Source organism: Emydura macquarii, unplaced genomic scaffold (assembly GCF_026122565.2).
Source record: "Emydura macquarii macquarii isolate MOO-44397 ecotype Brisbane River unplaced genomic scaffold, CSIRO-AGI_Emac_v2 contig_1146, whole genome shotgun sequence".
In the NCBI taxonomy this organism is placed as follows: Eukaryota; Metazoa; Chordata; order Testudines; family Chelidae; genus Emydura; species Emydura macquarii.
In genome coordinates, this window is record NW_027131283.1 from 7,241,997 (window position 1) to 7,256,622 (window position 14,626).

At 36.9% G+C, this 14,626-nt stretch overlaps 1 protein-coding gene across 1 annotated transcript in view; it reads left to right on the forward strand.

Annotated features, from left to right (window-relative positions):
- The window catches only part of FIG4 (FIG4 phosphoinositide 5-phosphatase), a 156,238-nt gene that overhangs the window by 18,864 nt on the left and 122,748 nt on the right, over positions 1-14,626 (forward strand). The window contains exons 2-5 of the mRNA XM_067546584.1: positions 5,891-5,989; positions 7,229-7,352; positions 10,882-11,038; positions 12,687-12,737. Coding sequence (XP_067402685.1) covers positions 5,891-5,989; positions 7,229-7,352; positions 10,882-11,038; positions 12,687-12,737 — 431 coding nt within the window. The remainder of the gene's footprint in view (positions 1-5,890; positions 5,990-7,228; positions 7,353-10,881; positions 11,039-12,686; positions 12,738-14,626) is intronic.

Consider the following 14,626-nt stretch of genomic DNA (forward strand, 5'->3'; position numbering starts at 1 on the left):
TTCTGACTCTTTGATAGTCATGTGGTAGCAACTTAAATTATAGCACCTGTCACTGTTGTAGTTCAAGTCCTGCTGTGTGTCCTCCATTAACACAATTAATACATCCACATATTTATTTTTTATCTAATTTATTCATCTGAAGAAGTATCTACTGGTCACTTTCTGTTTTTGTTATTACTGCTAGATTTAGAAGCAGTGTAAGTAGATGCATGTTTATACTTAAACAATAGAAGAGTTGAAAAATTATAGTGGGCTAGCCAACAGTGGTGCTCTCTTACAAATAACTTCACTGGGAGCTGCTTGTTTAGAAACCTAGCTTTAGGCTCCAAGTTCTGAAAATCTTGGCCCAAAGTAGCAGTCTTCAGATCAAGTCCAGAAATTCTGGTGGATGCTCTTCATCTTGTTTTCAGATACATTTTCCTCTAATGTTCAATCCTCCTTCATGTAGTGAGCAAGTTTCCATATACCAAGTGAAGAAAGATATTTAATCCAATTGACTGATCCTTTGTAACGTTCTTTTTCCTCATTTATATTGAGTGATTAAGGTCACTCCAATAAGAACAGTAACAAAATGCAACTTTAACAAGCCAATTATGACTAAAGGCCTTACATCACATCTTTAGATTTTGTCTCTAGATTATTTGCATAATATTGTAATTTAAGATGCATATGATTTTAAGCAATAATACTCTTGGTTGTGAGTTCTTGGGGACTGATCTCTCTATTTTGGTCTCTTGTCTGCAGCCATGTTGGAATTATTATAATACTTCACACTGATATAGTATTTTTATCCAAGGATCTCAAAATGTCTTGCAAACAATAATAAACACTCTCATGAGAGATTCTTTCCTATGAGGAAACTGTTGGATGCCTTTTACTTGTTGCAAACTAAGTTACAGAAGAGTAAAGAGTAACATCTCAAAAATACATTGAGTGGAATATTTGCTTTTAATCAATGGTAAATAGAAAACTGGGGGAAAAGATTAAAACTTTTATTTTACATTATGGGAAATTTATGTTGTGTTTGTTAAGGATAGAACTTAAACATTTCTAAATAGAAACATTCAGATTAAGTGAGGGTTTTGGGGGTTTTTTTTTTTGGTTTTTTTTTTTTTTGACACTTCTGTTGTTCAGGATTTAACAATATTGAATTAAATGTTTCCTGTGAGCTGACAGCTTCTGAAGGTGTAGTTTACAGTAACATTGGTTGGTAATATAGCTTTTTGTAAAACATTTCTTCAGTTGCTTTTGGTTGATTGTTGCTGTCACTTTTCTTCTGGGTTCCCAATACAATATACCTTCAGGGTTTTTTAACCTAGTGAAGCACTGTAGAAAGTGATTGGTTACTACCATGATTTTCCTTGGTGCCTCATTTACATATATTGTATAAACTTTTCAACTCACTTTACACACTCCCTTCAGTTTGTCCACCAACATCTGTCCAGAGTTGGTCTTTGGGGCTCATGAAGCCTTTGGTCATAATTGGGTTGGTTGGGCGTCCCTCAGCATAACATCAATGACCCTCCCGAAAATCCTGTGGTTGTCTGTTTTGTCCCTACCTATTGCCTCACTAACTTTTTGACTGTCTTTAGGAATCTTCCCTGTCTTATACATCTGACAAGCTTAAAATAGTAATACAGCCAGTATTTTCCCTTTCTCATTATCATATTAGTTTCTTTCAAATAGGTACTCTTTTATACCTTTATTTATTTGAAGGATTAAATCTTCTACAAGTCTTGGCAGATGCATTTTAGTCTTTTGTGGGTTCCCCAGGATGTGGAGATGTTAAGTTAGGTTACTACAAGCATCCTACAAGCATTTAGTAAAATCTAAACACTTATTTATGTTAATCGAAGGGTGACCTCTTAGCAATCAAGAGGTCCGTGATTCATCCAGTCATTAGTACTTCTCAGTTTAACAGTACAAAGCAGCAGAAGAAAACCAGAGGACTGTAACTTGGGATCACTAATGCTAACCTACACCCTTTGTGGCACACCAGTTTCAAAGTAATCCGATTAATTGTTCAGATTTTATTATTCACAATAGTTGATCTTTAAAGAATATAAAATAGTGGTAATGGAAACTCTCTAGCCTTTTTTCTATATTGGTGCATATACAGTGTAAAAAATGTACATTTTTTACCACCATTCTCAAGGCTTATCAACGCTTAACTGCACCAGTGCTGTAGTTCTCAGTGAAGAAATTTACCTAGTTGATGGGATGGGTTCTTCCGTTGTCATAGGTCATCTATTCTTGAAAGGCGGTAACTAGGTCACCGGGAGAACTCTCCTGTTGACCTAGTACTCTCTACACCAGGGGTTAGGTTGGTTTAACTGGGTCACTCAGGTGTGGATTTTTCACACCCCTTAATGACATAGTTATACCACATAATTTCCTAGTGTAGCAGGCCTCAGTTTGGGACCCCCAAAGATTTAGTGAGTGCCATGTGCTACCTTGGATAAAACATAACAAATTGAAACCATTCTGACCTGCATCACATCTATTGTTTGATCTCTAGCTCTGCACAAAACAAAACAATCGAACAAAACACCCCTAGAAATCTGTTTTTAAAAATGGCTTTTTTTTTTTTTTTTTTCTTTTTTTTCCCCTCCAGGGCTTATATCTCTGGAAACCCTGGCTCACATGACTCAAATTTCGGTCACTAACTGTTTGCTCCACTTTCCACAGGCACACAAGATTTCAAAGAAGTCTAACTAAGCATATCCATTTTATAGACTTAAAAGGTTGACCTTTTAAACAGGTATTATGACATTACCCTAACTGTAGTGGTGCTGTCCTACCACTATAATCACCAAATATGTGCTAGGCACATCACAGCAAAGAAAGATGGTAGTTGCCTCAAAGAACTTGCAATCTAAATTGTATAAGTGAGGATGATACATAGTATGGAGCAAACGGCCAATGAAAATAAAGCAAATATCATATGGTTGGTCAGTCTAGGCAAGTTTGTGTCTTGGTGGTTCTGTGGCTTTTATTGTTGCATTTACTGTCTATAAAAATTAAAAATATAAGATAGCTAAAATTGATTTACTTGCAGCTAGTGTGGAATTGAGTTCTCAAGGAGGATTTGAGGGGAGTGTAATGGCTTGGTGGGCCATTGTAATCCTAATTATAAAGAACCACATGAACACATACTATGGCACAGTACTGTAAATGAAATTACTTTGCAGAGAACCATGTAATACCTAGGTCTGAGGATAGGGGCAGGTAAAGCATGCTGTAGCTGCCTTAAATGCATAAAGGCAAGAAGTATTTTCACCACTTATTAAATAAAGACCTTCACTGACACAAGCTGGAGTTTTTCTGTGAAGTAGCAAATGCTGAATAAGGCTTTAAATTCTATTAATTTCAGTTTAAATATTTTTACTTAAGTTTGTGCCTATGTTTTCAAAAACAAGCTTTTTGTTCATCTTTAATATTTAGCTAGTATGAATTCTTATATCCTTGGCACTGTGTAAATCTTATTGTTGATCCCCTTCACAAATCTTAAATCCATGTGACTGTTCAAATTAAGAGCAGACTGAGTCTAACCACATGATTTCACCTTGATTTCCTACTAGGCTGAGCATTATTAAAGGCTACACCCTGTTGTGTTTAGGACAGTACTGATGGAAGGAATTAGCAAAACAAGAGCTGCCTACAATAAGCCAGTCCCATAATCTGCACTTACTGTTAATTACTCTAAATGTAGAAAATAATTCAATTTTAGTTTCTTGTTTACCCACTTGTCACGTAATGAGTACAGTGCAAATGTTGTCCAATTTCTTTCCTTTTTCACATTTCACCTAAGAGGTAGAAATACAAATACTATAAGTAGCATTGTTTTTAAAAATGCAAGTTTTTTCTTAATTATCAGTACTGTTAATATTAAATTTTTAAAGATTTGTTTTTGGATTAAGATTTGAACTTTTGGTGATGCTCTCACTTTGTAATATGAAATCTATCTGGCAAATATAGGAGTTTATTAAAAATGCCCTACTAATTTCTGAGCATAATGTGTAGAATGTTTTTAAATATAGATGATTTTTAACTAGTGAAATCTATCCATCAGAATATTGGTGTTGCCTGATTGATACTTTGTTACTTCTGTTATGTCTTTGCACTTGATCCTTCCCAAGCAATCAGTGTTTCTAGTTTGATTTTGGATACATAGATGTTCATCTTGTACAATGCTCTTCCCTCTGAGTCTGCCATCAGAATCAGATCTTAAAAATGCTCATTTAAATTAGCTATCACCCATTTGCAATGTTTAGTACATAACAATGATGTGAAGAAACTCTTCCTGTGATAAGGGCTGAATAACATTTAGTAAATCTGTGGGCTGAGGTGAGAGGCTCTAAAACTGGAGTCCTGTGTTATTGGTATGTTGCATAACTACAATTGATGTGGAAAGAAGTTTCTATGCAAGGGTATAGTTTGGCCTTTAATAATTAATGAAGGCCCCTCTCCTGCAAGGAGCTCCATGTGGACAGATCCTTACACTTGTGAAGTTCCTTGCAGTATCAAGGCTTAACATTTTAGTAACACTCTTATTCAGAATCATTCAGTTGAAAAAATGGACAACAAAGACACCAAGTATTATTGCCCTTTATTTCTTTCTTTACATCTCCTTTGTTTTTCTTTCTGCATTTCTCCTTTTCTCTGTCTCTATTGTGGTCTCTGAGTTTCTCTTGTCTTTCCTGTCCTACCTCCCCAGTCAGATTCCATCTGTCTCGGTTCTTATACGTTTCCTGTTAGGATGGTGTTGGAGCTGGTGTTCTCTACAGGGAAGCAGAAATGCCTTAGATGGAAGACTACAGAGAGAAGTTGACTAGCATTCTAGTCAGTTTCTCTCATCAATTCTTCCATGTTTAAAGTACTTCACAGAGAGACAGATACTTTTACCATCAAGCTCTTTAAATGTGGAGACTATTGGAAAAAACAACTGACTTGTTTAGGACTGATCACCAACCTCAACCTGTAGCCTTGCCATTAGTATGCCAGCAAGCTGCTTGGAGACTTTACAGAGAGTCCAGTGATGGCTAAGTGGATGGGGGAGACTCCTATGTAAATTGAATTTTCCTCTTCCACAAGGCTGCCAGCTTTCTTTTCTCCAGATTTAGGCCTGGTTGATACTAGACTGCAGTCTGTGCAGCAGCTTTTGCCACAGAAGTGGTTGCTTCCAGCTGCTGCTGTCTGAACTTAGATACAGCATGCGGACACACTCACTGCTGTCCCCCAACACACACACTTTATCTCTGTCATACACTCTCTCTTTCCCTCCCTCCACCTGCCCCCCCACACTTCTGTGGTCTTCTTGTGTTTGTGTTCAGCAATGTCAGTTTGACTGATAGGGCAGTTTAAAAGCTACTGGGAAACTAGTAGGATGCCCATGGAATGATGGGATTCAGAAACCTTCATCATGTGATTCTGTGCCTGCCCTATGAGGCATTGCAAACCCTTCCCAAAGCACCCTGCATGTCCTTGCACAGTGGGATAGCTACCTACAGTGCACTGCTCCTTGTGTTGATGCAAGAGCTGGTAGTGTGAATGCACTCTACTGACACAAGGAGACAGTGAAGACATGCAACAGTGGTTTAATTATAGTGGTGGCTGTATGTCGACAAAACTTTCTAGTGTGGACAAGGCCTCAGATTGGTTTTCTTCCCTCTGTGTTGTGAAGTGGAGGGTTGATGGGTTTTTAAGTGTTGGGGGTTGATTAGGATCTTCATGTAACACATAAAAACGTATCTAAAATGTTGCTGGCTAAAACAATACCATTTGCAATTTTATCTGATGTAATTAAAATAGTGCTAATCTACAGCTATATAAATGCTATTGTTAACATGTTTATAATTTCTTGTACAATATATTCTTTTTTTAAACCTAGCGGTATTTTCTTGTTGGGAGTAATCATGCAGAGACCAAGTATCGTGTCTTGAAAATCGATCGCACTGAACCGATGGATTTAGTTATAATTGATGATAAGGTAAGTACTTCACTGTTCAGAACAGCTGAAAAACATATTCACGAGTATTTCAAGATGCTCTAAATTTCACATATGCGTGATTTGTTTTTACATAGATGGCAGATAGCCAAAGTTTTCTCTTGCAGCAGGATGATGTATTTGTATTATCATACTTCCATGTCACTCAGTTTCTGTTAGCTGTGATCTAATGTCAAGTAATAGATGAGTTTTATTTTGTGTCCATCTGTGTCATTCTGAAATGCAAAATGAATTCACTTAACTACTGCTTAGCTAAATGCTTGAAAATTGGTTTGAAATCATTACACGGCTGAAACAAGGTGAGCACAGACAACAAAGCCTGGTATTGTCTAAAACAGAGTTAAGACATGGCCTCTGCCCCTAAGGAGTTTATGCCCCACCCCTTGAAAGACTTACACACACACTTAACTTCATAAACATGTGTGACTACTTACTTACTTTTACTTCAGTGGGAATACTGATGTGCATAAAGTTGTGGATATGCATATGTTTTTGCAGGATCAGGGCATAAGGCTTCAATCCTGCAAAGAGTACCAGCACTGGGTACCATTCAACTCCGTGGAATTCTGCATGGACATAAGGGTCCACATAGACAAATTATTTTGTAGAACTAGGGTTTAAGGAGACAATTGCAGAAAACAGTTAAAGTACAGAAAACACAAGGCAACCCCAAGTGGTGGGATGTATAGCAGGACATAAGGATTTTCCTCCATTCCTATCAAAAGAAATCCTATCACTTCAATAAATGGAAATTAATGCTGATAGGTTTTATTGGAAATGAGGATAAATTAGGGTAGGAAAAGTATGATCCTTTTCCTGATAATACTGATGATACAATTATTTAATTTATTTGTTTAAGACAAGCAGCATTTGTAATTTAATAAAAAGTGTATTTGTTGTTAAAGGTGCAATTTTTTATTTTAAAGGAAATTAAATAATTTAAAACAATCACTGTGGTGGATTAGCTGCTGCTATTTTATAGATTGCTTGATCTTGGACTCGAGCTTAACAGAGGAGATCAGTTCCCAAAATACAATTTTGTTTGTAATCTTGACCATGTATGTTATGAAAATTGAGAGCCAATAAACAATGGAAGCCATGATGTGCTCTTTAGTCACTTTTCAGAACAGAACTATGCAATTAAGTAAACTCCACTATTCTGTGATGTAAAGTAGCACTAACAACCAAAATACTAAGTTCAATATGCATTTCTATTTTTAGCATGTATACACACAACAAGAGGTGAGGGAACTTCTTGGCCGCCTAGATCTGGGGAATAGAACGAAGATTGGACAGAAGGGCTCCTCTGGGTTATCTCGAGCTGTCTCTGCTTTCGGTGTCGTAGGTAATCTCATTGTTATTTCTTTGGTGGTATTTTTTTTTTAAAAGTATAACTTGGTAATTACAATACTTTGTACCAGTCAGAATATTATCCATTCTACACAGAGATCATGTAGCAAAATAACAAATATTAACAAAGTACATTTTTTGCATGTTTTACAATGATTTTATAGGTGTTGCTTATATTGCACTTAAACAGGCATGAGCAATCAGTGGGAGAGCTGGATTTAAATGTCAAATCCATGTGTCATTTGATCTCATCAGCATCCCAGCAAGGAATGAATCAGCATTTAAGCAGCACTGGAATTTTCTCCTTACTTTAGTCTGCCAGAGCCTGAATCTTTTAGATTCAAGGTATGCTGCTAGTCTTATGTCTCCTCCCTGACCTCCAAAAGTACCTGAGCTCACTTTCAAATATTGTATTAGAAAATGTCCTAAATGAATATGAGAGTGTACTGCAGCAGTCTATCAGGGCTGAAGATGATTAATTTGCATCAAAATGCTTCTCAACATCTGAATCCAAGGCTGCAGAGAAAGTAGAGAGTGACTACTTTGGAGACCCTATAAACAAAGATTCAGAAGCATGTTAGAACACTGCATTGCTGCAAGAGGATTATTCACTAAGCTTTTATTTCAGTTTTCTTTCTTGTTTGCTTCAATCATTTATTAATACCCCCATATTAACAGGAGATGCTAAGTTAAACTGGGAAATTCAGAACTCTCCTTAGTTTAGAAGTTCTGAGCAGCGTTCACTCTTTGTAAGAGGAAATGAGGGCAGAATTCTGATAATGATCTTAATAAATACCTTGTTGATGCCCAGAAATTCAGGAATCTGTTGAACACTCATTCTTATCCAAGTGTGACGTAACAATCCATTCAGTTGGACAGTGACCTTGTTTACTCTGAGAATTCTGCAGCATGCCTTGATCATTCATATAAACACACATTTTTCATCATAGGAAAGTTGAAATTGTTAGATCAGTGGTTCATTTAGTTTGGTATACTGTTTCAAGATGCTTTTGAAGAATAACACACACATAGGGGCAGCTTCGTTCATACCATTCACAGATGGTTTATATTTAAAGTTTATATTTCTTATATTTTGTATTTGTTATTTCTCACTTCAAGCCATCTGATTTTATCTCTTTTTAAATTGTAAGTTTTGCAAAAATTGTAACTGTAAAAATTTAGTTGATGCAGACAAATGCCACTTATTTGGCAGATTGTGTAACAGATTATTTAAAAAAAAAATGAGGGTAACTTCTGATTTACATATTGGTGAAAGGTTTTTGGTTTTGGAAAAAATAATGAATGTGTATTCCAAAAACATTTAGGTAGGTATTCAAATCTCTGAAACAGGTTTACTGAACTGCAGATGGGTCAGTATTCTGGAGGAAATCTGAATAATTGCATCTCTGATTTCTGAAGATGGCATAATAGTACACTTTAAAAAATAAAGCTGTTTGATAAAGTATATTTGATGTGATACTTTTGTTGGGGAAGAATTGAATGAAAGCTATATCCTCTCACCAAACCACATAAGTGAAATTGACCTATTACCTGGAGTTATCTGAACTTGATACTGTGGTAACTAATCTGTCTTCCAGGCGGTTTCAGGAAATAAATCAATAAATCACAGCTCCTCTGTCTGATAAATGATTGATACAAACAAGAGTACTTTCATCCAAAGCTACTTTTTTATTGAGTCTCAAGCACACACACCTATGCAACAGCAATAGTTTAGAGCACCCCAGTTATGGTTACCCAAAGTCTGAGATGGTTTCAAGTGTTCAGCAGCAGGTTTCCAATAATCAGCTTTTCTTTCAGCTGCTGGGGAGTTATGTCAGTCACATAGCTTGTAAAAATGCAAACTTCTCTGAAGTACACTCTCTGACTAATCTTTTTATAGGTTACCCAAAACAAAGCACATGCCTTATAGTTACCCCTAATAGACTAACAATTTCCCTAGAAACAGTAAGGAACTCATAATTTCTACTTGTCAGCAAAGCAGCTTTCAGCAAAAAAAAAAACCTTGTAATCACAGACACCCAGATTCAAGGTCAGCTATACACACACTCTTCCATTCCTATGAATCTGTCACTTTCTAATCTTGTTAACAACACTGAAGCTGTGCTGCTGTTTTGTCTGCTTTGCTTAAACAAAGGCCAAATTATTCCTGGCTACGTGGTGTCCTTGCTTCCCGCTTATGGTATGTAAGTACATAAGATGGCTGCGGGTTAGGTCAAGTCCAAGTTATGTCAAGTCCAGTTCTTTTGTAACAGATCCTTTGCTCTTAGTGAAACCACGCTGGAGTTCTTCACCTGGCTTCTGGGAAATGGAGGTGGAGTACCCTTCCAAATTCCAGCTTTTGGGGAAGAGTCATATCTTCCATAGTCCCCTCTTGCTGCTGAGACTTCTATTCCTCCAGGAAACTGGGAGGGAGAGAGGCTCTACTCACTACTGCTTCTGGCTTTTGCGTGGAGAATGACACTCTGATGCTCGAAAGGGAAAGTATGGTTTTGCTCCGTTCTCCAATCACTTTTTTGCAAAGCAGGTAGAGCATGTGGATGCCAATCAGTATGTCAGTACCCATGCTTTGGGGCAGGCCAAATTATTTTTTTTAAATGGTAAACTAAAATCACAGAAATCCTTTATATGTATGTAATCTATCACTTAAATCAACCTCTATACCAGCTGACTGGAGGATAGTTAATGTGATGTCAATTCTTAAAAAAGGCTCCAGAGGTGATCCTTGCAATTACAGGCTAGTAAGCTTAACTTTAGTCTCAGGCAAATTTGGTTGAAAAGATCAGAATTATCAGACACACAAATGAACATGATTTGTTGAGGAAGAGTAAAGGGAAACCATGCCTCACCAATTTAATAGAATTCTTTGTGTGGGTTAATACATGTGGACAAAGGTGATCCTGTGGATATAGTGTGTGAAAGTCCAAGTGTGGTGTTGGTTGCTGAGCTGGAGATCTTTGAAGAGTCCTGTCCTTGATACCTTGAGTGGCTAATTCTTGAGGGGCTCTGACAGATACTGGATCTTGCTAGGGACACAACTGCTGGGAGCAAGGGTGGTTGTAGTTGGCTGCTCTGCCCCTTTATTATTGCTAGTGCAGCTTCTCTTCTGGGTTATCTTTTTGCTGCTGCCCCACTGCAGGAGTGATGAGAGAGCCCTAGAGGTATCTCTCTCAAAAGTCAATCAGCAGGGATCAGGGCTCATTCCTGACACCAAGAAGTAGGGTGAAGGCCTCCCAAATCCACTCCATCCTCCCCACCCCTAAACAATTTATCCTCTTGGGGCTGAAAATAATTTGAATGCCCACTTTTTTAGCAGTGAAAGTCGGATAAAAGTGAGTCCTACTGTGTTTAAAAAAGAGAGCTTATTGTTTAAGTGCTTTTAACAATTTAATATTATGCAAAGTACTGAAATAGTACCTCATATTCTCCTTCTAAAAATTACATGTGACTAAGTCAACTCATGACAGATGGGTTCTTACTACTTGTATTTCTTTGATTTTGATCAGGTTTTGTCAGATTTTTAGAAGGCTACTACATTGTGTTAATAACAAAAAGGAGAAAGATGGCAGATATTGGAGGGCATGCAATATACAAAGTAGAAGATACAAATATGATCTACATTCCAAATGACTCTGTACGAGTCACTCATCCTGATGAAGCAAGGTAAATGTTTGTGGTAGACTGTGTTTGAGTGTTTTACATAGCTTTTTTTAAAGTGATTGAGGACATGTTGCAAACTAAGGTTCATAGACTCCCATTAATTACATATGCCAGAGGGGAGCAGTTTGTTGAACATTATGAGCCTGTTTCTCCAGTCGTTTATGGTAGGTTTATGTTGAAATGACATTGGCTTAAATGGAGACAGACCGTTGGAATGGAGAATCATGAGGCAAGTTCAACGGAGTCTACCTGGAGGGGAAATGTAGCTACGTTATGCCCCGTCATAGCTTCTGCCAACATTTCTATGTTGTTTATATGTCAGAGCTACAACTAAACAAATGTGTATGGTTGTCTGTGAGATAATTGTCAGAAACCGTCCACTCCACATGTTACGTTCATTTGGGAGCATGTCAAAACTAATGCTGACATATGCTGCTTAATATACTAGTTATCTGGGTAGCATTGGGTCCCCTGTGATGCGATGTAAACCTCATTGGAAAGGATCACTTGCACACCATCACAAGGGTGGCATGGATGGGAAAAGATTCAGTGATGACATGCCATCAAAACCAGCTGGAGTGTTGGTGTTGAGTATGCATGGCAGGTGCAGACCTGAGACAGGGAGTATTATGCACTTATCAAGGTTGAGTGAAACCGGCTCCTCATAAATTGAGCATGTTTCCTGGTGAGTGCTCCCTTTCCATGATTTTTTTGTGCAGAAAGGAATGTGGCCCTCTTAGATTAATAAAGACATGAATAATATATGAATATGTTCCAGCTTCATTTTTGGCAGGAGTGGGGGCAACTTATTTTTTTGAGGTCCCAAACAAATAGTATAGCATTTTCAGTTTTGTACAATGTGTGAGTTAACTAAAGGTCACACGTCTCCATAAACTAACTGCAGGCAATAGATCGAGCTAATGGTAACCGTTAAGTAAGTTTCCACATTAGAACTCATTATGGTTATACAGACACAATACACATCAATATTACTTGTTGGAAACTAACAGAGCACATGAATATGACATACATTGTTAAACATCAAAATGTTACCTAAACCATGATATAGAAGTACATGATATTTTGCCCTTTTTGAAGTGCAGTTGATTTTAACTTGTCCTAAATAGGGATATGACTGTCCTTGGGAGCTAGAGAATTTTTAGTTCAGCAGGTTACAACAGAAGAAGGAGTGGTTTCTTTGTTTGGGTGACACTGCTAAATCCTGCTGTTGTTACTACTTCATCAATTGGAGTTTCAGTTTTGCTTGGTTTAGCACTGCAGGATTTGGACCTCAGTGTACATAAAGAGATGATGAAATTGCAAAAAAGATGCATCCACAGTTGTCTAAAAATAACAATATAAAACCTTTCTGAGACACAAGTTTCAAACAGTGGATAAATTCAGGTTAGAACAATATCCGATTTATCCAACCCAGACCCTCCAATGTTCCAGCAGAATTTCAATGATCGATAAAACACAGCCAAAATACAGAATAGTAGTAGTAAAGTTAGGGGAACATCTGTTGATGAGTATATCTTGATCAAAGTGGTCCTCAAACTGATTATTCAGTGTTTCACTTTGTGCATGTTGAAAGAGAAGTTGCTGTTTGGGAATAAAACTTTTTTTTCCTTATCTGTGTTACTCAATTTAGATATCTACGTATATTTCAAAACGTGGACCTGTCTAGCAACTTTTATTTTAGGTGAGTGTTTAACAACAATTACTGATTGCTAAAAATTGAGATTATAATTGATATTTTAAAATCTTGGCTTTAATTTTGTTGGTAGTTTAGCACAGTTTTGTGTAATTAGATTTCAAGCTTTACCTGGAATTGCCCTGAAATTGATAATGACTATTATGTTAAAGAACATTTAACTGCATTTTTAAGGACAATTTTTTAAAAACTCTTCATTGTTTGTTTAAATGAATAAATTTTATTTTCAAACTTAGCTTTGTTTTTTGGTGATAGCCTTAAAGACCATAGTTCTCTCTCTAACCACAGAGAAGGAACATGGTTAGCAAAAGCTTTCCACACTGCCATACCAATATCCCACAACCCTTCCGTTTCATTTGCCTCCAATACAGACTGATAAGCAGACTCTCTCCTCTTCCCATTATATAGTAAAACACATGGCAATAAATGAAGAGCCAAGGATTTTCATGCTGTCCACATGGAGGTCAGAGTTCTTTTCCTATCACCCTCATCTTCACAAGAATCAGATGGAGAGGGAAGACTTTCATTCAATTTTTATTTTTCCCAGTATTTTTCTTTCTCAATCTCATTTTTCTGAAATAAAACTTTATTTCAGTTCAGGAGCAAAGAAAAAAGAGGTATCTCTGGATCCGCAGGCCTCATACCTGGGTGTCTAATTTCTGTGTAATCATTTCACCCCACGTTTAATGCTACTTCATTTTGCTCTGTCTAGACCTAGCTGCTCTCCTACATATGGTACAATCTAGCAGCTGTTGTTTGAAGACTAGAGAAGTGTGTTGCAGAAAACAAAGCAAAGAGTGTGTGTGTGTATTTTAGAGAAATTTATGGTAGTTTTTTCAGAGCTGAGGGGAAACGTGCCACAGATTCATGTAATCTGTTTCACAATGTTACATGGGAAGAGTTGTTCATAATGTAAAAACCCAAAAATCTCTCCTCTTTGACAAGCATGTTTACAATTGCATTATTTGCCACTCTGACCATAACATGCACTCCCCCCCCCAACGTTTTCATTAAATTAATGTATACAGATTATTAGTGTTACTCCATGTTCTTAGTCTCATTCTTTTGCAGCAAAATTGTTCTATAGCTTTATTAAAATTAGGTGTTCTAGTATTGTCACCTTAATCTAAAATAAAGTGCTGATGGTTCAGCGTTATTACAACACATTGGTTTTCTGCATAGTATTGGTAAACTTTGTTGAGAAGGAAAAAAATAGGCATAACTTCAGTCCCAACACACGAGGATCTGATGGCACAGTGGAAGAACACTCTGGTCAGAACTTGTAGAAGAATATCACTAAATGAACCAAACATATGCAAAATTGCCCATAAAAAGGGCAAAAAAAGGAGGTTTGCAGCTATAAGAGCTATCAGGCTGTGCTTGTTGGTGGGGAAAACAGATACATAGGCCAGAGCTGGTTAGTGACACCAACATCTTCAAATAAGTATGCCAAAAATTAAAATAAAAGTATATGTTTTAATTCATTTTTAAATTAATTAATTAACTAATACTCACTGGAAGACCTAGGATCCTAAAACCTACAGTGTCACCTAAAACTGGTAGCTTAGGTTTCTGTCTCATTTCCACTGGTTGTATTTCTGCTTTAGAAGTGTTTTCTACTTTGGTTTGAAGTCACTCTCAGAAAGGGAAATCTAGTGGCTTAAAAATTACTTAGTTTTCCTTAAAATATGACTGTAATTAAATATAGAATGCTATCATTTTTATTATGGGTCATGAGTCCCGTTACTTTTTAGTGTTGCGGAACTGAAAGCTTTTTGCTAATTTCTCATCAATCACCATCTTAGACTTGGTTAATAGAACTTATCTCCTACCTTTGCTTTTAAAGTGTTAGCTTTGTTTTATGTTTTATGTAGCTG